The following is a 25,617-nucleotide window of genomic DNA, read 5'->3' as shown; positions in this document are numbered from 1 at the left end:
ATTTGATGTCTTTGTTTCAGAGAGTGAATTTGCTGAAAGGTGGGTTCAGCAATTGCACAGGCTTATGTAGACCCTGGGTTATCACTGTAAACTGAAATGTACTTTTACCCTAAAGGGAAGCAACATTTTGCACTATTCCTCAAGCGTGTGTTTTAAGGCTTTGTAGGTGCTGTTCATTGTGTATAAAGATTTTGTAATGTAACTACTTTTTTTTAATAAATATGAAGAGGCATTCTTGGCCCATAAAACTCAGTTGACTGTGTTTGTCCCACTAAATGCTTTTACCACATTCTCATTTATTATACATTTATATTTGGAGGTATAGTGTGGCCAACCATTTTTATTCTCAAAATAAAAAAATCTCAACATCTTGTATTATATGGGATGTATCTTGTTTAATTGCCACAAGTTTCCACAGCTTTCTGCCCCCAATGTCCATAATAATTTATCTTTAACCTAAATAATGTATATTTTGCATTCTTATTCTAACTTTCATTGAGATGGAATTTAAACTTACACAATTCTTGAAATATTTTATTTGATTACATGCTTGAAAGCTCTTTTTCTAATTTAGACATTTCTGTCTCAAGCAGCTGTATTCTAATAATTGTTTCTATTTTTCTTTCTAAAGAGGTGGGCTATAATCTCTTTTAACGAATGCCTTTGAGAATTCCCAGAGTGTTGAGATTATTGGTACTTCCTACTTTGTTTCTTTGTAGTGACATCCCTGTAACCTGGCTTTTGTCAGAAATAGCATTCATCACATCATTAAAATCTCTTGCCAATATTATACTTTTATACTTTTTTTTTTAAACTCCATACAGTTTGCCCATATTGTCCTTGAACTCCATGACCAAAACTAAATTAATATTAATGAGAATTACCCCGTTTTGTTTAGTAAAGGAACTATGGAAAACCATTTCCATCTTTTCTCTCTTAAATGTAGCTGCCTCCCCAGCTGTCGAATGAGTCCTCTGCAGAAACAATATCAGTGAGTACTTATTTAACATGTAATTTTCACATCCATTGCAGCTACAAGCCACTTAAAGACCATAAAAACAATAGACTATGAAAGACACGGAGCTTCAAAAAAATGTAATTTTTCAAAGTCACAAAAGACAATTACAAAACCTAACTGTGTTGAAATACTAACACATAGGTTTTACTCGAAACATAATGACGGATGAAGTCTGGAGTGAATAATTAGGTCTAACCTGTATTGAGAATTGATTGGCAGCTTTTGTACAGAAACACCATCTTTCATTCCAGTAAATTGCAACTTTATCCATTTAAATTACTTTAAAAAGGTTTTAATGTTGCATATAGATACCAAGGTGTGCATTAGTCCAAATTGACAAGGAGTATCAAAACAGAACAATCACAATCAGAAAATCCTATTTTTAACATAACATAAAAAGCTTCTTTTTAGTGAAAGAAGCTTTCAAAATGTTGCTTAGTCAAAAGAATAACTGCAGATATAAACATTAACAAAGAAGGATTCAAATTAGCTCTGACTCTTCAGAAGAAATCTGCAGCCGTTGCTCTCTTCTTTAGTGCAGTTTTTTTCAGACTGACAGACGGAGATGACATGGGTGACTTCAGCACACTGGATGTGGGTTTTTTTTGGGGGTCAAAAGCCACACGGGACGAGCCAACAGGACTTACCAATAAACTCTGGTCTGTTTTCCGGAATTCTGCGAGAGAAAAAGTCAAACGTCAATACAGTATCTAAGGCTGGTGTGTTAAGGGTCACAGAGCACAAGAAAGGGGCTACAACAGCTGCACTCTTGATATCAAGCCACTCCTAAAAGTAATAGTAAAGTGACAAATGAGCTAAGGAGAAAAGGTGCTGAAAGTACTGTTTCCCAGTCCTATTTTCAGATTAAAGTTTATTTTGCTCTTTTGAGAAAGAGTGGAAAGGCACATAATCCAATGTGTCTGAAGTCCAGTGTGAGGTTTTCACAGTTTGTAACAGTTCGGGTGCCATGCTGGTAACATTCCACTGTGTTTTTTTTCCACATAGCCATCTACCTGAGGGTCTTAATCAAAGTAACCTTGGTTCGGGAACATTCTTTGCTGTGTCAGAAGGTGATTGCCTCCATGCCACACTGATGTAATTTGTGACAAAGGAGCCCCAAGTGCATTTAACTTTTAGATTGAAAACACAGTGCTAATGTAGGTACTAGCAACCGAAGCTTGTGCCCTACAATTTCAAACTGTACCAACCACAAACGAGATAAGCGAAAGCATGTGTAAACTAGATTTTTCTCCAGAATTAGGGGAGAAATGAAAGGTAATAATCAGTTTAACGGAACTTACCAGCGGTTTTGTTGTTCTTGAGCCCAAAAGTGACTTTTTTAGTGTCTGACTTTGGAGTCCGCAATGTCTGTGCAAGAAAAGACAGACTGGTTATATGCACACTGCTCCAAAAAAATAAAGGGAACACTGTAACACAATATAACAAGTAAATCAAACTTCTGTAAAATCAAATTGTCCACTTAGGAAGCAACACTGACAATTTCACATGCTGTTGTGGAAATGGAATAGACAACAGGTGGAAATTATTGGCAATTAGCACGACACACTCAATAAAGGAGTGGTTCTGCAGGTGGGGACCACAGACCACTTCTCAGTACCTATGCTTTCTGGCTGATGTTTTGATCACTTTTGAATGTTGGTGGTGCTTTCACACTCGTGGTAGTATGAGACGGACTCTACAAACCACAAAAGCAACTCAGGTAGTGCAGCTCATCCAGGATGGCACAATGAGAGCTGTGGCAAGAAGGTTTGCTGTGTCTGTCAGTACACCAGGAGATGTGGAGGAGGCCGTAGGAGGGCAACAACCCAGCAGCAGGACTGCCAGAGCCCTGCAAAATGACCTCCAGCAGGCCACAAATGTGCATGTGTCTGCACAAACGGTTAGAAACGGACTCCATGAGGATAGTATGAGGGCACAACGTCCACAGATGGGGGTTGTGCCCACAGCCCAACACCATGCAGGACGCTTGGCAATTGCCAGAGAACACCAGGATTGGTAAATTCGCTACTAGCGCCCTATGCTCTTCACAGATGAAAGCAGGTTCACACTGAGCACGTGACAAGAGTCTGGAGACGCCGTAGAGAGCGATCTGCTGCCTGCAACATCCTTCAGCATGACCGGTTTGGCAGTGAGTCAGTAATGGTGTGGGGTGGCATTTCTTTGGAGGGCCGCACAGCCCTCCATGTGCTTCCCAGAGGTAGCCTGACTGCCATTAGGTCCTCAGACCCCTTGTGAGACCATATGCTGGTGCGGTTGGCCCTGGGTTCCTCCTAATGCAGGACAATGCTAGATCACATGTGGCTGGAGTGTGTCATCAGTTCCTGCAAGATGAAGGCATTGAAGCTATGGACTGGCCCGCCCATTCCCCAGATCTGAATCAGATTGAGCACATCTGGGACATCATGTCTCGCTCCATCCACCAACGTCACGTTGCACCACAGACTGTCCAAGAGTTGGCGGATGCTTTAGTCCAGGTCTGGGAGGAGATCCTCATCAGGAGCATGGCGTTGAAGGGAGGTCATACAGGCACGTGGAGGCCACACACACACACACACACACACACACACAATACTGAGCCTCATTTTTACTTGTTTTAAGGACATTACATCAAAGTTGGATCAACCGGTAGTGTGTTTTTCCACTTTAATTTTGGGTGTGACTCCAAATCCAGGCCTCCATTGGTTAATAAATTAGATTTCCATTGATGATTTTTGTGTGATTTTGTTGTCAGCACATTCAACTTTGTACAGAACAGTGTTCAATGAGAATATTTAATTCATTCAGATCTAGGATGTGTTATTTGAGTGTTCCCTTTATTTTTTTGAGCAGTGTATTTAAAAAAAAGAAGAAAAAAGTCTCATTTTTAAACTTAAGACAAAAAAAAGTTACATAGCAGTCTAACAGTAAATGTTTCATTGTCAAACAACAATTTGTTCTTCTGAACATTTTGTTTAACAATTTGTTCTTTTGCATCCAACTAATGATTTTCTGAATGTGTAGCCAGGAGCTGCTGATTTTAATTTCAGCATTTGCCAGAGGAAAAGATACCTGACAGATAGAAACATGCCAGTGGACTGTTTTCCAACCACATGATTGGACAGCTTTAAAAAAAAAAAAAAAAAAAAAAAAAAAAAACGTCCAAAACGTAATGGAACAATCACATTACGTTACTTAAATATAGACACGTTTCAACTACATTGGAAATAGTCTCAGACAGTCCTTGAGGTGTCTGCATGCATGTGTGCTAGCCAACTATTGCTAGCAACACAGCGCTAATCGTTGGTGTTTTTTTTTGTTTTTTTCTAACACGTCCAACAGATCTCTTTTTGTGTTGCTGTACCAATTAAAACAAATTTTAAATGGTAGACTGAATGAAGCAGCATGTCAACCAGTACTACTGATAAGATACATTATCGAGTAGGTAGTTGCACTTTGTATGTTTAAAATTAGTGGGATGATGCCCCCACTCACACATTCCAGCACCCAGCCCCCCTGCTCCGACCTGTCCTTCACAACAACCCAGGTGAGAAATGAGCTGAGGAAGATCAAGCCTAAGAAAGCTACAGGTCCTGATGGAATCAGTGCCAGGCTCCTCAAGTCCTGCGCTGATCAGCTGTGCAGGGTAGTTGAGCATATGTTCAACCTGAGCCTGAAACTGGAAAGAGTACCACAGCTGTGGAAAACATCTTGTGTGGTACCTGTGCCCAAAACACAGCACCCAAAGGACCTAAACAGCTACAGGCCGGTGGCACTGACTTCCCATCTGATGAAGTCACTGGAGAGGCTGGTCCTCAACCACATCCGCCCTCTGGTGAGCCCATCCATGGACCCTCTTCAGTTCGCCTACCAGCCTGGTGTCGGGGTGGATGATGCTGTCATCTATCTTCTACACAGAGCTCTTTCTCACCTGGAGAAACCCGGCAGCACTGTGAGGATCACCTTCTTCGATTTCTCCAGTGCTTTTAACACCATACAGCCAGGGCTTCTAAAGGACAAGTTGGGACATTGTGGAGTGGACAGTCACCTATCAAACTGGATACTCGACTACCTCACCAACCGACCCCAGTATGTGAGGGCACGGGACTGTGTCTCTGACTTGGTGGTCAGCAGCACAGGAGCCCCTCAAGGAACGGTCTTGGCACCGTTCCTCTTCACCCTGTACACTGCTGACTTCATGTACAGCTCACCGACCTGTCACCTCCAGAAGTTCTCTGATGACTCAGCGATCGTCAGCCTCATATCCAATGAGGAGGACAGCGAGTACAGAGAACTTATTCAGGACTTTGTGGACTGGTGTCTGCAGAACCATCTGCAGATAAACGCTGGAAAAAACAAAGAACTGGTGGTGGATTTCCGCAGGTGCAGACACCCCCCTCCATCAGTGAACATCCGGGGTATGAACATCGAGAGTGTGGACTCTTATAAATACCTGGGTGTTCATCTGAACAACAAACTGGACTGGTCAGTCAACACTGCAGCTCTCTACAAGAAAGGCCAGAGCAGACTCTACCTGCTGAGGAGATTGAGGTCCTTTGGAGTGCAGGGAGCGCTCCTGAGGACGTTCTTCGACACAGTGGTGGCATCTGCCATCTTTTATGGAGTGGTCTGCTGGGGCAGTAGCATCTCGACGGCAGATAAGAAGAGACTGGACAAACTCATAAAGAGGGCCGGCTCTGTCCTGGGGTGCTTCTTAGACCCAGTGCAGGTGGTGGGAGACAGGAGGATGACAACCAAGCTGGCATCCATGCTGGAGAACAGCTCCCACCCCATGCATGAGACTCTGGCAGCACTGGGCAGCTCCTTTAGCGACAGGCTGCTTCATCCCAAGTGTGTGAAGGAGCGGTATCGCAGGTCCTTCCTTCCTGCTGCCGTCAGACTACACAACCAGCACTGCTCCCAGCGGACCACATACACACACACTTAACCACATACACACACACTTAACTACACACACACACATGTTCATGTTCAGGGAATACTATGTGCAATATCCCACCCCCATGTGCAATTAAGAGTCTTTTACTGTAAATAATATTGTTTATTGCTTTTTTAATTCTTATCTTTATTGTGTGTATATAGTGTAAATTATTTATTTATCTAAATTTTTGTAACTGAGTGTCCTGCTATCCCTTTCTGCTGTCACACTGAATTTCCCCACTGCGGGACTAATAAAGGACTATCTTATCTTATCTTATCTAATCCATACACTGCCTGTATAAAGTTGGGTGGGACCTTCTGTAGAGGCTTTACAAAATGCTCAATAAATGTTTTCTTTTGCTGTAACTTGATAAATTATACTGAAGGAACTGATAAAAGCCCTATGTAAAGGTAAAAATCGACTGATATTGCAATTTCAAAATTTAAAGGTTCAAAAGGTGGTTTTAAAATATTTTCTTCAGAGCAAGGAACAGAGTCAATAAACATGAGGCTGAAGCAAAATATACCCTACTGTCAAACAGATGACGTTTATGCTCGCTTATCAAACCTTTGCATAGCTATTTTATTTAAACATGCTTGTGTACTCCCTACATCGTCCAAATTTCAAAATGCAGCTTTTCCTGTCAGCGTTCTAAAAATGCCATAAAAGGTACCTTTAGACTTGACAGAGGTGCACTGGGACAGCCTTTAGGTTTAACTTTACAGAAGAGTGGCATGGGAGCTTTTGTTTGACCCTGAAAGGAGGCGAAGTCAGATTCGGAGGAGGCCTTCTTCGTCTTCTTTTTGGGCATTACAGAAGTGAGAATCTCAAGACCCTGAAGTAGAAACAAAATGGAAAATCAGAATTTCAAGTTAATATCTGAAGTCAAGAGCTCAGAAAGATTTACAATATTAACTAGAGCTGCGCTTTACAGACAAAATTCCTTATTTTCTTAGCATATTGCTAAAATAGCAAATTATGTTAAAACACATTTGTGAATGACATGTTTAAAAACTACACTGCATTACTATAACCCATTATTGGATTACACAAACCATATAATACCCAATTCTGATAATGGCTTGCTGTGGCAGTTGCGTGCATATTGTTGTGGACCACAAGGATATTTTCTTCATCATCATAATCCAAAATCTTGTGGTCAATTTGATCTAACAAGCTGTCAGCTAGACAGCTAACAATTGCCTAGTTAGACATTCTGGGCTAAGTCCAACTTCACCGGTGTGCGGACTCTCGCAAACGCAGCTCCAGCAGAGTTAAACTGGACCGTCGCCACTCTCTGTGACAAACAGAGCTGAGCGCTGGGTCTATCATTTGATGGAAACTTGAATATGTCATAATTAAGTGTGTGTAAACCCACAATGAGAAATAACCGTTAGTCTTGTTCCCTTCAAGTTTTTTTTTTCCCCCTCAGCTGCACATTTATGATTTCAAGTTGTGTTTACAGATTTAAGCGGAACTTACAGGGTTGTTCAGCGAGGTAAACCGATTTTTTTTCCGTGATGATATTCATTCAATTAAATCTAATTTTAATTAAAAGTTTGTCTCAAACTATTTAAGCTCAGAACATAGAGATTTGAAAAATGTGACCATCTACATCTGATCATTTATACCACTGCACTACATCACTGGAACAGAGACCCAGTAGAGATCAAGAGAGGTTTACACTTGTTTAATTTGCATATTCTGATGCTCACTATTTAAGAACAAAGATTTGTTAATGCAAATGACAGCAATATTAAAGACTACTGAAGGCCACTTTATCTTTGATTCAAATGCAATAATAAACTCAACTTTCAAAAATCTTGTGACATTTACAACCAGTCATTGGGAGTAACAAAGGCAAAATGAGACAGGTTCTGTTACATTAACACAATAGAAATTTGACACATCAGACCTGTCAACATCTGCCTCAACAGCCTTCTCTATTTAAGGCACAAGCTGACTGGCTCTTTTTGTGGTTTTTTTTTTTTTTTTTTAAACCTATCAAAATGTCAACTAACAATACTTGCGCATGATTCAGTTTTAATCAAATTTCTTATACTGTGTGCAAACATCCTACAATGTGTATTTCTCAAACATATTTTCAGTAACTTGCAATTGAAAAGTTCATATGGCAGTTGTGTTTGATTTGGTTGTAACTGCCTGTATATCCTTCTACAACTGGCGTCTGTCCGTCCATCCATCTCTGTACATCTGTCTACAACTTTCTATTACAGACACTGCACACTCCACAACACACATACTGCCAATTCCACACCATAAACTCCACACACAGCTCACATAGCAACTACCTAAACACCTCAGCAACCACAAGATACCATAGCAACCACCTGGCAACAGTTGTAAATATTGACAATATAAAATAGTCTGGACTGTGAATAGGTCAAAAGGATAAAGACTGGATTATTTCACACTCAACACCATAGGATAACCTGGAAATATTTCCTAAAATCCAAGAATTGTTGGAAGAGGTGAATCAGACTCAAATGTCTTGTAATGTGGGTCAGGTACTAAAGGTCTTCTCTGAAACAGCAATAATGTTTAGTCCTAGTACACATATGTATTCAAAACAGTAGATTTTAGCATCACCCACCTCCTTTACTGTCTGTCCATTTATCAGAGATGTTTGTGCTTCGTCTGCCTGCATCTTCCTCTTCTTTTTACCTTTTGTCAGCGGGGTATAGTCAGTTTCTGGGGTTTCTGCTTTAGCTTTCTGCTTCTGTTTACTAGTCTTCATCACCAGTTTCTCTGTGGTATCTGCAGACTGACTTTCCTCATTCACATCTTTGGTTAGATGTACCAACTGCCTTTTTTGTTTCTTTTGAGTTTTCTTTTTGGGTGTGCATGTTGTATAAGCATCATCTGCTTCCAACTTCCTTTCAGATTCAAATTTGGGTTCCCACTTCTCATGGTTGGATCCAAAGACAGCATTGTGTGCATCGCCTTTACCTGTGGGTTCATCAATAGCCACCTCAGGTTTTTTGACCTCTACTTTTACTAGAGTATTTATATGTACTGCCATTTCTTTCACTTTTCGCCTTTTGTCCTTTTTCTTCATTGTGGGAGGGATGGCATCCGATTGCTGCTTGACAATGGTGTCTGAAGCAATACCCGTTTGATCACTTGAATGGCTTTCCTCTTGTATTCTGACAATTTTTATATTATCTGCCTCAGGTTTCTCTTCATCTATAGCCTTTATCTTTTTCCTCGAAACAGCACCTTCAGGCCATCCTGTAACACGTGGGCTGGTTTCAAATATGACAGTTACTTTATCAACTGTTGCACAGTCTTGTTTTTGTTTCTTCTTCACTGGAGTGAAAGCATTGATGTTCCTTTTAATGTGTTTTTTACTCTTCTTCACGCTTTTTTCCCAACCACTAGGTGCGGCAGTGGTTTGTTGTGTTTCACTGTCCACCTTTTCTATTGTCTCAGGATCAAGGCATTTTCTGACTTCTTTATTTATGTTTGTGTGCTCTTCATCTGTGCCCTCTGAATAAGCGTCACATTTCTCAGCTGCTTCTTCTACAATCCTCTGCAAGTTGAACTTTTTGCTTTTTCTCTTCCTTCTGGCACCAGGCTCCAATTCACTTTGTAAGTCATTGTAATCCTGGGAATTAGAAATAGGCCATGTTCTTGTTATCATGATAAAATTGTCACAATATGTATGTAGTGCTCAGTAGTTTCTATAATGTAATGTAGAACAGAATGAATGTGAACCAAAGTAACTGTATAGACTTACAGTTTTAAATCTGGTATTTTGCAACATGGTCATTTTTTTTCAAGGTCAGTAATATATGTTAGCCAGTACGTGAACATTTATTTCCTTTAGTCAAAGGGGTGCAAATTGTTCAAAGTGTTGGGCCCATGAGGTTAATCGAAGCCTGATTACCATGGTATTACAGAGAAATGCATCCCATTCCACAATGCACTATGCTTTGCTGTGTATGGTGCGGCATACATGCAGACCGGTCAAAGCCCATGCAACCCCTGTCCACCACTGAAAACGCCTACAATGGAGAGCATGCATTGGACATGGACCTTGGAGCAATGGAAGAAGGTCCCACGGTCTGTGGATTTTCTTTCACATTATGTGGATGGCTAGGCTCAGCTCACCCATAGGTTGTCCTGGAACAGTTATGATCTGTAGCAAATCCATCTCACAAATGCTTAAAGGATTTGCTGCTTCATTGGTTCTAAATACTACAGGACATCTTTAGAAGTTTGTAGAGTGATCGGCTTTGGTGGCACATGTGCCAACAGCATTTTAGGGCAGTCAATGTTTTGGCTCATTATACACACCCAAGCCAGCACTTCAACCACATGGTAAACTAGCTTCTGTCTTACAACACCTTGCATGTACTGCTATAAAATAAAATATGCTTTTAGACAAAAATATTTCAAATTCTGACTTGGTTTGTTTCTCTATAACAGCACTTCACACCAAAATGACTATGAATGACTGTGCAATGTAACAGTTTAATATTAAGGTGTAATATTTAAAAATCTGGAATTAAAACTTGAAGTAAAATCAAGGTTTGGTAACTTAAATGGAATAAGGTACCGTTAGTGTATTCCTGATGGAACCACACCAGCGGAAAGATTTGTCCTCTGTATAATAAGTTTTTTTGACATTATATTTTTGTGCATTATGAAAGAAGTAGTATCAATTTTATATTTTGTTATATACATCACCCTTACCTGGAATTGTGATTGGCTCTTAGTATCTACAGCCAATTGTTCCCGCTTATTCTTCCCTTTTAAGATACCTCCTGCTTCCACTGGAGTATCTAGTGTAGACCGTGTTGTTTCTGTGGACCTTTCGGCATCTGCTTCTGGAGCTTGGTCATCTTTCTTCTTTTTTTTGATGTTTTCTGATGATAGTTCTTCAACCTGGTCTGGTTTACTCAGTGTCTGCACATCTTCACAAGCTGTTGTAAGCATGTCACAAGTGCAGAGAGGACACAACAATATCATCATATTACTGCGATTTCCACCAACACAAAAGACTCAAAAAACAAAAAAAGACCAGATCAGATGATCAAATGATCATTTAAAAGAAAGGGGTGAAAAAAAAAAAAAAAATCCAATGAGTCCAGAATGTCACATTACATAAATTGCCTAGCATCCTGCTGGTAATCATGCATATTTATATTGCTCCAGTCAGTATCTGCAAATATCTTTAATACCTGGCTAATGCTGTGCATTGTTCCAACATGCTTCAAACAGCCTGCCTCAATGACCTTTGCCAAATAGCCTCATATCAGTTGTGACGAAGTGCTTTGAAAAGCTGGTCAGAGAGACCTCTTCACTGGTAAAAATCCATGGATCCACAATAGCCAGAACAACTCAGATGATACAATCGCACATCTACTCCACTAGGAGCAAAATGTATATATATATATATATATATAGATAGATAAATAGATAGATAGAGATAGATACAGTGTTGGGGGGGGGGTATTTAGTCAATTGTGCAAGTTCTCCCACTTAAAAAGATGAGAGGCCTGTAATTGACATCATAGGTGGACCTCAACTATGAGAGACAAAATGAGAAAAAAATAAATCAGAAATTGTCTCACATTGTCTGATTTTTAAAGAATTTATTTGCAAATAATGGTGGAAAATAAGTATTTGGTCAATAACAAAAGTTCATCTCAATACTTAATGTTATATATCCTTTGTTGGCAATGACCGAGGTCAAACGTTTACTGTAAGTCTTCAAGGTTGGCACACACCGTTGCTGGTATATTGGCCCATTCCTCAATGCAGATCTCCTCTAGAGCAGTGATGTTTTGGGGCTGTCGGCGGGCAACACAGACTTTCAACTCCCTTCAAAGGTTTTTTATGGGGTTGAGATCTGGAGACTGGCTAGGCCACTCCAGGACCTTGAAATGCTTCTTACAAAGCCACTTCTTTGTTGCCCTGGCAGTGTGCTTGGGATCATTGTCATGCTAAAAGACCCAGCCACGTTTCATCTTTAATGCCCTTGCTGATGGAAGGGACTGATGCCGGAACATCCAAATGACGGTAGCCTTTGTAACGTTGGTCCCAGATTTCTGCAGGTCATTCACTAGCTCCCCCTGTGTGGTTCTGGGATTTTTGCTCACCGTTTTTGTGATCATTTTGACCCCACGGGCTGAGATCTTGCGTGGAGCCCCTAATCGAGGGAGATTAGCAGTGGTCTTGTAGGTCTCCCATTTTCTGATTATTGCTCCCACAGTAGATTTCTTCACACCAAGCTGCTTGCCTATTGCAGATTCAGTCTTCCCAGCCTGGTGCAGGTCTACAATTTTGTTTCTGGTGTCCTTCGACAGCTCTTTGGTCTTCACCATAGTGGAGTTTGGAGTGTGACTGAGGTTGTGGGCAGGCGTCTTTTATACTGTTAACGAGTTCAAACAGGTGCCATTAATACAGGTAATGAGTGGAGGACAGAGAAGCCTCTTAAAGAAGAAGTTACAGGTCTGTGACAGCCCAAAATCTTGCCTGTTTGTAGGTGACCAAATACTTATTTTCCACCATTATTCGCAAATAAATTCTTTAAAAATCAGACAGTGATTTTCAGAATTTTTTTCTCTCATTTTGTCTCTCATAGTTGAGGTCTACCTATGATGTCAATTACAGGCCTCGTTTTTTTTTTTTAAGTGGGAGAACTTGCACAATTGGTGATATATATATATATATATATATATATATATATATATATATATATATATATATATATATATATATATATATATAGTCACACACACACACACACACACACACACACACCCCCAACAGGCAATTGGTTAAAGCATTTTACTGCTAGTTGTACCATGCATGACTATGTACGTGACAAAGATTTTGATTTGATTTTTAGTCATGCAACATATTTTTGTCTGTTACATAACCATTCATTACTACTCCTTACAGTAACATGGAGTATGTAGAAATCAGGTGCCAAAAATGGTACACAACTACCTTTACACTTCTTGGCAGAAGACTTATCATTTGCCTGGGCCTCATTTCTTCTCTTCTTTTTGCTCTTATTTAATGACCAATCCTTATGCTTCACTGCAGTGTCATCACCGCAATCATCCTGAGGGAAGATACCTACGCAAAATGGCAGAAGACACCAAGCATAACTATCTTTTCAGTTGCATGTGATTTAAGACATTATCACTATTCCCCCCCCTCTCTCTTCACCACATTGTGACAAACATGAAAACTTTTAATCAGACAAACATCTTTTCAAACATAGTTTGTTACATGGCACATTGTTGACTAATGACTATACAGTCAACTCTGAATTCTCAAACATAATTGTAAATTCATCATTCAATTTTTTTTAATTACAAACACTGGAACCTTTAAGTAACAAACTTAAAATAAGCCACTCAAACCCCAAACCATCAGCTTCAGAGCCAAAACTGTAAAGTGACCAATTGTATTCATTCTACAGAAAAAACTGAATAAACAGAATTAATGTATCCTGTTAAATTTAAAATGTCTTACCTCCACTTAAGTCACGGAATCTGCATTGGAAAACGTAAGATCACAGGGACAGAGAGAAAAAAAATAAGCAATATGTCAAATAGATGATTTTCTGAATAAATACGTGTCTGGTATTTTGGTAACTCTTTACTGAAGGGCAGCATTTATAACACTACAAGGCGCCTCCAAGCCATAACTGACAAGTGACACAGAGGCATAATACACTTATTCCAAGTGGTGTTAGATGTAAAAATTACATAGAAATACAAAAATGTGTTTTTGGAAGACAAATGTTTATGTAGGTTTCCCTGCATTTCTAGCCTCAATGGGTGTTCCACCTAGAACGTGGCCAGGACTACATGCTACGAGACTCTAGACAGACACAAAATAAATAATAACACATCCTGGAGCATCTTACAATTATGCTATATTTAACCCAAACAAAATCTATAGCAGCAGATGTAGCTTAAAATTCACACTAAGAAAGCTGTTTATTGAAGAAAAAAAAAAAAAAATCAATTGCCAATTAGTTAGCAGATACCAAATTGGACACATTCACCAAATCAGTTTTATCTGAACAGTACTTATTGGTGCTCAGTGGTCGGTGCTTTAAGCTAGCTGCAGCAGTCTTCCCATACACAGATATAAAACCATTACATTTTACATTAATAGTCTCTTATAGCTCAAATTAAGTGTTCGGGTAAAATTTAGCTTTTTGATTGTTCAGGTTTAAGTTAAAGAATAGATACAATAGAACACTACATTCCACTTGCTATTCGGCTGCATTTATCAGAATTAATTTAATTAATTAAAAAGAAAACTTTCAGAACCATTTCGAAGGTTGGTACTTACGTCTTTACCAGCTTATACATTTTAGTGCGATTGAAGTTAGGTGTCCTCTGGCGACTGCCCAATTCAAAGAGTCGATCTGCTATTGCTCCATAGTCAAACTGCAACAGAACAATGTCACAACAATACAGTTTTCAAAATAATAGCAGTGTGTTTAAAAACATTAGTAAAGCAGAAAATCTTGTGTCTGCATTTGTCTTTACAAAAAAATATGTACTCTTCTTTTAGGATTTAGCATTCCTGTGAATCACTAACCTAATATTTAGTTGAATAACCACAGTTATTTATAACTGCTTCACATCTGTGTTGCAGAATCAACCAACTTCTGGCACCTGTCGACTGGTCTTCCAGCCCAGAATGCTTTGACTACATCCCGCAATTCATTTGCATTTCTTGGTTTTTCTTCAGAAACGACATCTTTGATGTCACCCCACAAGTTTTCTATCGGATTAAGGTCCGGGGATTGGGCTGGCCACTCCATAACCTCAATTTTGTTGGACTGGAACCAAGATTTTGCTCGTTTACTGGTGTGTTTAGGGTCGTTGTCTTGTTGAAACACCCATTTCAAGGGCATCTCCTCTTCAGCGTAAGGCAACATGACCTGTTCAAGTATTCTGATATATGCAAACTGGTCCATGATCCCTGGTATGCGGTAAATAGGCCCAGCACCATAGTAAGAGAAACATGCCCATATCATGATGCTTGCACCACTATGCTTCACTGTCTTCAGAGTGTACTGTGGCTTGAATTCAGAGTTTGGGGGTCGTCTGACAAACTGTCTGCGGCCCTTGGACCCAAAAAGAACAATTTTACTTTCATAAGTTCACAACATATTTTTCCATTTCTCTTTAGGCCAGTGGAGATGTCTTTGTACATGATGTACATGTCTTTTTTTTAACAGTGGGACTTTGCAGGGACTTCTTGCTAATAGATTAGCTTCACACAGGCGTCTTCTAACGGTCACAGTACTCACAGGTAACTTGAGACTGTCTTTGATCATCCTGGAGCTGATCATTGGTTGAGCCTTTGCCATTCTGGCTATTCTTCGATCCATTCGAATGGTAGTCTTGCATTTTCTTCCACGTCTCTCTGGTTTTGCTCTTCATTTTAAAGCATTGGAGATCATTTTGGCTGAACAACCTATTATTGTCTGCACTTCTTTATAAGTTTTACCCTCTCCAATCAACTTTTTAATCAAAGTTCGCTGTTCTTCTGAACAATGTCTTGAACGACCCATATTTCTCAGGCTTTCAAAGAGAAAAGCATGTACAGCATGTGCTGGCTTCACCCTTAAATAAGGGCCGCCTGATTCACACCCGTTTCCTCACAGAATGATTGACCTCACTAATTGAACTCCACACTGCTATTATTTTGAACACACCCCTTCCAATTAATTATTCAAATACACAGACTCAACAGCATGCATATCATGAATGCGGAGTCTGTTGGTTTTCTAAGAATCTACTGCACCAACTGGTACATTGTTTGTCATGTGGTAATATAATTTATACCAAAAACAGTGATTATCTGGTTAGTCATATTGGACTGTTATTATTTTGAACACAACTGTACATTTCTTTTTATATCTTAATGCTTTAGTACAGCACACAGACAGGAGGAGGAGGGGGGGGGGGGGAGGCGGAGAGGAAAAAAAAAACAAAAAAAACATCCTTCACTCAGTCAATTGTACTCACTTGGAGAACAGGACCAAAGTCATCACTTGTATTCTCCTCAGGATACACATTATCCATGTCAAGAAGTTCATCTTCACTGCCCTCGTCACATTTCTCTACTTTTGGAATGCCTGGAGAACATTGATATATGATATGATTTCTCACTCATGGCTAATTGTAGCAATTGAGGCAGCATTGTGAACTTTCAACCCTAATCTTGTATGTTTATAAGCAGTACATCAACAGCTTGACCATCTCTGTACCTTATAAAATGTTTCGCTTTTTGGTTCACCTTTCTCTATACTTATCTCCTCTTCCTCGGATGCTTGACCCGAGTCGGAGTCTTCTTTTCCGTGACTCAACTCTTTCATCAGATCCTGTACAGCATAGGAGGCATGGTCCAATATGGTGGAAAAGATGTGTTTCGAGATATAAATCAACAATGAGTGACTAAAACAGAAAAAAAAAACATTGAGACAAATTGGTAAAAGCAGGTAACAGAGGGGAAGGATATAAAACACATTGTTTACTTTAAAGCTAAAACTGTTCAGGGAACTCACTCTCTGGTTTCACCCATTGTTCTGCAGAAAGGGTCAATGAAAGTCAAGTTCTGCTCAGCTGTTAACTAAAGGAGAAAGGTATCTTCATTAGCTCATAAAGGTTTTGTTGTCTTTCTTTCATGTAGTTAACTAAATACACGTCATCGGAATACCATTATGGACACTCGCATATCAATATTATTAAGAATGCACATACATATTAGCTACATTGGCCTCAGTGCAAAACTAAATATGCAAACTTTTCTTGACTACATGGATCCAAAAGGGAAAAAAAATGTAAAATTCTCTTTTAATTAACCACCAGTAAAAAGTGCTACACCATATAAATGAGCAAATTATAGTGAGATCAACCACAGTTACAAACGCCAGATTACCCCACAAAACTGGCAGCCATCTCTTACCTCTGCAGAACCCACATGGGCTAACTCAGTCATGTACAGCTCAAGGATGTGCAACATCAAGCCGTCTGGAACATGTCTGGTGCTTTGCAAGAGCTGTGCTGTGAACACTGCTAAAAAATGACTGATCAGACTATAAAGGAAAAAGAAAGCATGAGATTACCATTGCTAAAATAACCCATTTAAAAATAATTAAACACCCAAACTAATACTAGTGCTGCACAACATATTTTTTGTTAATCACGGTCAACATGTAATAAGTAAATGCATTATGCATTACTGTGAAATAACATTTTTGCGCACTGTTCAAACGTTTAACAATTTCTTGCCTTTTGTGGTTTGTGATTACCAGGTGTGTAATTGCTTCAGTGCAATTAGTGCAGGTATATGAGAGCATCTATTCTGGGTTCTGTGCTTTTGATCACGATTAGTCTGCTTTGGCTGTTTGACAACAAGAAGAGTTGAACTAATGCAAGTCAAGGAAACCATTATATGACTAATATTATTTTGAAAAAAAAGGAAAAAAGGGACTAGATGCTAAAGACAGCAAAAACACAGAACCAAATAGATTTCACTATATTTCACTGCACTGTTTACATTCCCTCGTTCAGGCACATGATGAAAAGTAAATGAAAAGTGATGGTCAACCATCAATAAGGCCACCAATAATGTCTTAGTATCAAATGTTCTCCATAAAAGAATATTTATTTTCTATATGGGTCTGTAAAATCATTTATTATATAGAATTAATTATTCTTATTGTGATGCCTTTTGGTGCACCAGCAGCCATTATGGCTTCCCAGTAAGAATACTAACCAGCATTTTTACAGACAAGTAAAAAAAAATATGGTAGTGGACATGTTTTTAAAACTGCAAAACAGTTAAATCAGCAGCTTATGTGGAGGTCATTGTTTGAGCAGCATGACACTGTTGTTCTAATACTACACACTGCTACACACCAGTCACTTCTGCACATCATGCACAGTGATGCACAGCAACACTTGAAATACCAGTGTGTAATTAATTTATTTTATATTTATTTCTTTATTTTCATTATTTTTATACATTGCATGCCTTGAGTCATTAGAACAGTAAACATTACCTGGACTCCCAATTTCTCCTCTTGAGAATCTCAAAGACTTGTCTGAATACAAAACGAACCAGCTTTTTATGGAGTGGCAAGAAGAAAAAGAACAGATATTTAAAACCTAACACACAGTCACATCTATTTGAGATTCAGCACAGTTTTAGGGCAAGTGTGTGATTTCCACATGGACAAGGCTTAATGCAGAGTAATACATTTCCATTCTTTCTTTATACTAGCCTGTGTAAAACGTAGTAAACTTGGGATACCCAATGTATATCAACTGGCTGTATCAGTACAGGGTAAACTACTTTCTTTATAAGAAACCGTAGCTCAGTTTTTTGTAGCTTGTGACACAAATTTTAATAAGTTACATCAAGAACAGCTGAAAGTTTGTTTTCGGACTGACCTGGAAGTATTTATCCATACGAAGTCTGTCAATGCCATTCCATTCTCTCTTCAGAGTCTGAAGAAATGTTTCAAAATAAAGAAACTCTATACAGAAAATGAAACACACAGATGTGCCAAATCATTTGAAGTGAATAACACAGATTCCATTAGCCCAAAAACACTGATCAATCCACCTCTTATGTTCACTGTTTTTACAATTTTCAATGTACATTTTACTTGTTAACACACAACAGAATGTTCCAACTTCCTTAAGAGAGACTAAACACAGTGGAACACATTTTAAGCACTACTGTCTGTTACACAATACACTATGGTCCACACTTAACTGATATGACCTATAATGTTTACTAGAAATCAGACTTTAGAGCAGACTGTAGAGCCTCAAAACCCAAAATTCAGTACATTGATCCAGAAGTGCTGGTGTTGATGTTCTCAAACAAATTTCTTGCCAAGATTTTTAAGGTTTGAGTCCCACACAACACATATGCAGACATGATACCCATGACATCAAACAGCTTGACTCACTCTATCCTACCAGCACCCTCAACCAGTCATCAACTTCTCAGGGAGCAACTTGTCCTAAGGTGCAAGGACACTGTAAATTGCCACTTGCTACAGCTTTATTTATTAGGGAGCCAAGCACCAAAGGTTTTTGCTCGGGTTTGTATTATTTTTAATCAGCTAAAACTGATTGTGGAGCCCAAACCAAATGTTGAGGTGAGGTATAGCCTCGCAGGCCCATAAAAAGACACAAAAAGTGGCACTATAGAGCAATGTTTGTAACTTTGTAGTCATGTCTATTTTTTTAAAAATGCATGATTTTTCCCTCATTGTGTAAAAAAAATAAGCACTAGTCCTAATAATCTAATCAAGTCAAAATGGGTCTTGACAACCTATAGAGCCTGGAGGTAAATGATCAAAACTGTTGACATTTTAACCATTTGTGGTGCCAACACATTGATCAGATGGCTACATAAAAGGCCTTTGAGTGCTACTGTCAAGGTTTGTAAAAATTAGGCAGAATGATTCAAAGTTACATTAAGGACACCGGCCAAGTTTGAGCCAGACCAGCCATTAGAAGGCCCTGCAGAGCCCAATTACCTACCCGTCATATTGACACCTTGTGTATTTAAATTAAATGGACAGAAGACAAATCATATCAACTCAGAATGTTACACACATTCTGCAAGTATTCACCCACCTAGGCATTTTTTGGTGTTTTGTTATCTTACAATCTGAAATTGATTATTTGACTGCTTGCATCATTTAATTTACAGAACATGCTTACAATATCTCATTTTTATTTTATATTTTCATTGCGAAGCAAACAACAAATAGGACAAAAATAAAATAAAAATAAATAAAAATATTATAAAATAAATTAGCCCTAGGCCTAATGATTAACACCTCAGTGTACACTAGAGATTCATTTAATTGTTTACGTTAGCAGGCCTATATATAATGCTTTTGTTTTTTGTTTTTTTTTTTTAAAGTAGGGCACACTTTGTTTTGGAAAAACTGTCTAGTCTAAGGACATTTTACTTTGTATGCTGTAGCTAATTTAATAGAGGATGTAAATGAAATAAGTAACCAATATAACTGTGTAAGTAACAATATACTGTGTGAGTGAGTGAGAGAGAGCAGGTGGGGAGGGACTGTGAGCAGAGTAAAGCAGATAAGCTGAGCAGAGCACAGACTCACTGAGAAAACAGAATAAAGGTGCTGTACAAGATTTAGACTTGACCAATCAAATATCAATATAAACGATATAGCCTCACTCCATATGCTGCTCTGTTTAAATGCTGATATATTTTAAATATCAATACATCACTACAGCGCACCATTACCTACTTATGCCTACATTACCTACTAATAATCACTGGCCTCGCTATTTCAAACTTCAATACATAGACAGCTATAAAAACATACAAGACATATAAGGAGTATATTGTTGACTGCCAAGGTGAAACCAGATCGGCCATGTCGTGTAATTTTGAGAAGTACGTAGGCAGATTAAGAACGTTAGAAACTTAAATATATCAGATCATTTTTGGACAGCAAGAGTTTCCTCTCTGTACACCTCAAGTGAAATCAAACTTGTGTAGTCTCTTTCTGATGGTAGATGCTGCACTTGATCATCAACTGCGGCAAGAGTTACCTGTAGGTCCTGTGATGTGGATTGTTTGGGCCTTCTTTACGCAACTTGCAGCCTGTTGTTTAGCTGAACTTGCTAGGACGACCTATTTTAGCCACGTTGGCCATGTTTGCTAACATGTTTTACTTGTAAATGTTTTTCCGCCCAGACAGTAAAAGTGCTAAATCTCACACTGGTGGGTTGTGGGTTTGATACCCAGACTTGGCAAGTTGCCACTGCTGGGCCCTTCACCCTCTCTGCTCCCTGGAGTTGGTTGCCTTACCACTTGACAGGACTTACCATTTGAATCGTGTCACAGTAACTTGGGATTTGCTTGAGAATTAAAAGATTAGAACTTGCACATGTGGCTTACTCCCACCTCTGGTTTCTAGCCTATTTACAACAGAACATATGTAACTTATTTTGATCTTCTGTGTTCTGGGCAGGCTACAGCTCACACTTTTTTTTATTGCATTTAAATAGTGCTGTGGCACTAGAGTCCGGTCTCAAGACCATAAATGAGTAGTCTTAACCTTATTTGGAAGTGGTTTTGGCTCTGTCCTGAAATTTTTTGTAGAAACCAACTTGTTCAACATGTATGTCTGAGGTAACATTAAATTAGAAACGTACCAAATATACATATTTAATTTAACAATGTGCTTAGCAGCTGAACTGTTTACTTTCTGCATTAAAGCAACCAAACACCAGACAATGGACCAACTGAATAATGCCGTTCAGCGTTATGTAGTGTAATACAGCAGATATAAAACAAAGAAGGAAACTGGACATTTGTTTATAACATTTGAAAGAAGCTTACTACCCTTGTAGCTCAATGTGTTTACAGGTATAAAAGACCAGCAGCCAGTTGCACCAGTTAAACATGTTAGATCGTAAGTTAGGGAGCAAAGCATCGCCTAAACCATGCGTTGAATGTAGTAAGTTTAAACCTAACAGTGTATAGATTTTCAGTTGCACCACAAACATTTAAGGTGCATCTTAACCAAAACTAAATAAATGTTATATTGACTAAGCAGTGAAGTCACTCATTTTTAAGTAACTTTTCTGCTTTTTATATGATAAAAAAAAAATCTAAATTTGAGCATGCCCTAGACAACACAACATGAAACTATATTTAAACTTGTAACTTGCTTGATACAAAATGACATATCTACCAGAGGTAGACTTTATCGACACAATATCGTCGATCGTACTCCAATCTTGGATTCACTGGGCATTATTAATATAACATGTTGGATTATCATTGCAGAATTTGGGTAAAAATGCATTTAACATCACAATATAATACACTGCAGGACAACAAAATCTCAATTTTTTTTCATTATCCTAAGGCCCTAATATGCAAGTAATAGTGTACGTGTGTACATATTTCACACACACACACACACACACACACACACTTTTTAATATGACATTAGTAAATGCTTAATCTGAGGCACACATTTCATATTAAAACATGTATATACATGTCAATATGTCTAAAACCAGTAGACAGGGCTTTAAGCAAAACCAAAAATAGTACTTACGGTGGTCAATTGTGTGGAAGCTATGGATCAGACAAGATACTCTAGCTGAAAGCTCCTCCTGAGAACAAACATGAACACATAATTTAAAGTTAAAATAAAAAATGTTGGTTTGCTCAAAATAAAAATCCTATTTTTCTTCTGTCAAAATGTTTCTCTAACACGTTTGCCTATTTCTAAAAAAAATCAAAAATGCAGATTTTTAGTTACATCATTATTAGTGTTAAAAGTTGTCATACATGTTAAAAGTTGTTGTTACATGCAGGGTATAAAGTATTTTTTAACACTCTAATTGCATGAGCATTGCGTCCACAAAACTAATCACAATCACCACTCAGCAAAAAAGACCTTCCTTCCTTCCAAATATCCTGTTTGACTGGAACATCATGGTACAAAAGGAAAATGAGTAATGGTTTCTGATTTAGCAGGGCTGCATTGGTAACTGGTTTAACACTAACGGTTATTTTTTAACAACACTGTCTTATTTATTTGTGTATTTTGCTAAACTGCCATGGTGTCATCAACTGTTTAGATTATCTTGGCTATTTATGTATGTAGTGGCAATGTGGACGATACAGCAAGTTACCCGTATTATGTTGTCAGTACATTGGCACATCATTCTATACCTATAAATCCCATCCTTGTAGTATCATACTGATGAGTGCCAATGAGCCGATTTTTGCTGAGGGGAGCATCTCATTCTTTTGTTCATCGCCATCTACTCTACATATTTACTTCTATTCCTATCTTGTGTTTAAACCCCTGCAGTAATCAGGACAGACAGGCAGGGCAGGGGGTCACTTGTTTATTTAAAAAAATAAATAATTTTGTGGGGACTACAGCTGTTGTAGAGATTCAGTTGTACACCTTAACGAACAAACAGATTGATAATGTCTACCTAGAAAATTAAGCACAGAAAACAGTCATTGGTGTGCAAATGTGCTGCATTTGAACAGAACAAATATAAATTGAGAATGAAATGTGTTATGAAAGCTGTTGTGTGGATTACTCACAAAAAGACACTGTTACAACAATTAACAGATAATTGACCATACTACAAAGTTGTTAACCTGCCAAAATGTTCAGACAACAATGCCTTAACTTTAAGGAACTACACTTACATACCAAGCAGACAATGTTGTGAGCACAAAAACAATAGGTTGTCATGACACTGTACACTGTAACGGTGTTTGCTAGGTTACGTTTGCTGTTGACTGTTGCAGTTCATCAGTCAAAATGTAAACCAATCCTGCACTCATGAAACGATCAGGGGCTTTATAGTTTAATTTCAGAAGTGTTCACAAGTATTCTACTGATGTATATACTAAAACAAGACAGCAATAACAGCATCCTAACTTGTAGCAGTCAGATTGTATGCATTTGTATGCAGTTTTTAATAGATTACAATTTACACAAACTGTCCCAAGGACCTTTCAGTTTTGTTTTGGCATGGTATCTCATTAATTTGCTTCTGCAGTTTGCGTTACCAAAAATTATGAAATATGTCTTTTAATACTTTCATTGTATTGAACACAAACAAATACCACTAAGACAAAAAAGACCACCTGATGTGAACAAAATTACAAAGCGCAGACAATACTTTTGACCGTTTATACTGCTAGGAAAATGAATACTGTATATTACATAGTAACATGATACATATGATTACATGGGTGAATATCCAGCTAAAATGGCGAACCTGTAATTTGTATGTTTAACTACTCCTGAATTTGATCAGCATATAGTGGACGCATTTATGCAATCAGTAAAACACTTCATTTACTTTACTATACCTGAAGAAAATCAGATCACCAGCGTGGCTGATGAGATGCAATTTTACATTTTTAGTGGCGGGCACGTGGCTTCAATACGACGGCTGACGAAGATTTTCAACTTGAAGACTGTCAGTTCTCCAAATAGCTAATCTTACGAGTATTAACTCACCTGCAAATCTGGCTTATCCTGCATCCACAAAGAATAGAAAAGTCCTTTCCATATTTTCAATAAGTCATCACTCGTGAAACCACCTTGGGGGAAAAAAAACTCTGTTAAGCATTACTTCAAGAAGATACGGGGTTGATCAGATAACCTTTAATAGATCGATTAGCGAATTTATCTAACTGTCTTAGGAAACATAGAGGGAAACGTTTCGTGCTACTATACTTACACATCGCACCAAACTTTTTACTTTTCACTGTTAGCATACTAGCACGAAGCTATTCCCTCCACGTTTCCTACGACAGCGAAGCGTGCTGGCTAAACAACCCTTCTCTCTTCGACTTTACCTTCTTTTTTCTGAGAACGAAGATTAATGTATTTCCTCAATGTCTTTAAAGCTTTCGTTCTGACAGACCTTTCATTCGCGGCTAACCTTTGAGCGAGGGCTACCTCTGGCTCCTGTGTTACCGATGCCATGTTTCTACGATTTTCACGTGGATGCCTCGCCGATTTTTTCCCCAGAAACTCGCCGAGCACGCTTCTTCAGCGCAGTTTGATGACGTATCCGTCTCTAGATTTTACCATGCTCTACTAGATGGTAGTGTTGCTACCCGATAAGCCTTCCCTGGACAATTTGAAATGAAAGCGACCGATTAAAAATTAGTAACGTCAAAATTATTAACTCTTTCTTGTCACCTGAAAATCTCTGGTAACATATTCTGGATTATGACAGATTTTATATCGTTAACACAGCTGTTTATATTGCTGAATTTCTGTATTTCCACATACAAGTCGCATTCAAATACTCAAAGAGATTATATTATTATAATAATATATTATATATATATATTATACAAGAGATAATATTATAATATTACATTTGTGAATTTCATAGCAGTGCTTTTCGGCATTATACTGTATTTGTTAATGTGTAAATCATTTGTCAACTACTAGAAATATAGCAGGCGACAGAAATTTAATATGTGGTGAGAAGTAAGACAGCCATTTTTGGAGTCGCTTCAGAAAATGTTAGCAAACAATAATAATCGTTTTCAAAAAAACTGTGTGAGAACTCAAATTCTTAAAAGCAGAGTGGAATTTCCAGAAGGGATTATCTGAAGAAGTTGGTGACTCCTTTGTTCAAGTCAAAGAAAAACGAGGAGGTGGAACCAGGCACCTTTTAAAACCAGACAGCTTTAAAGACTACTACAATAGCAGAGTGTGGAAAAAACTAATTAAGTGACATAACTAAATTTAAAATCACAGTGAGAGACATTACTAAAAAAGTCAGATCCACTGACCACACTGGGTGAACGATACAAAATGAGGAAAGTGAAGGGACTTCATATGTCTTGCAAAAGGAAAGACACAACCACAACCCAGAAAGCACAGGAATCACAGGCGACCTTTCATCTTCCTCTGTTGGGACAAATATGCCTTTAGCAGAGAGCAGCAATGTTACAAAACTGCCTCTGTCCCCAATGAGGCATGGCACTGAGGAGTACAGAAGACTCACAGTATTAATCATGTGGGCTTTATAGACAATCAGTTAAAGTCTGAAGGTACTTTATAGGTAGG

The 25,617-nt window shown here is 38.4% G+C and overlaps 1 protein-coding gene across 2 annotated transcripts; it reads right to left on the bottom strand.

The window, feature by feature from the left end:
* Window positions 1-1,294: 1,294 nt before the first annotated feature.
* LOC140561310 (uncharacterized) lies at window positions 1,295-24,571 on the bottom strand. 2 transcript variants are annotated; one of them, XM_072686438.1, is made up of 17 exons: window positions 24,387-24,571; window positions 24,046-24,128; window positions 22,105-22,162; window positions 18,425-18,510; window positions 18,034-18,095; window positions 16,935-17,064; window positions 16,534-16,598; window positions 16,266-16,423; window positions 15,995-16,104; window positions 14,304-14,401; window positions 13,473-13,492; window positions 12,939-13,070; window positions 10,677-10,906; window positions 8,572-9,585; window positions 6,631-6,792; window positions 2,320-2,386; window positions 1,295-1,694 (listed from the first exon to the last, which is right to left on the bottom strand). In XM_072686438.1, exons 1-17 carry the CDS (start codon window positions 24,514-24,516, stop codon window positions 1,519-1,521), a joined length of 2,781 nt encoding a protein of 926 aa, XP_072542539.1. In that variant the 5' UTR covers window positions 24,517-24,571; the 3' UTR covers window positions 1,295-1,518. The 2 variants fall into 2 exon arrangements, with proteins under 2 accessions (XP_072542539.1, XP_072542540.1); XM_072686439.1 differs by having other exon boundaries at window positions 24,473-24,570.
* Between the last annotated feature and the right edge of the window lie 1,046 nt (window positions 24,572-25,617).

Source organism: Salminus brasiliensis, chromosome 8, assembly GCF_030463535.1.
Source record: "Salminus brasiliensis chromosome 8, fSalBra1.hap2, whole genome shotgun sequence".
Taxonomy (NCBI): Eukaryota; Metazoa; Chordata; class Actinopteri; order Characiformes; family Bryconidae; genus Salminus; species Salminus brasiliensis.
Note: the sequence above shows the minus strand (reverse complement) of the source record. Positions and strands in the feature narration are given on the sequence as shown.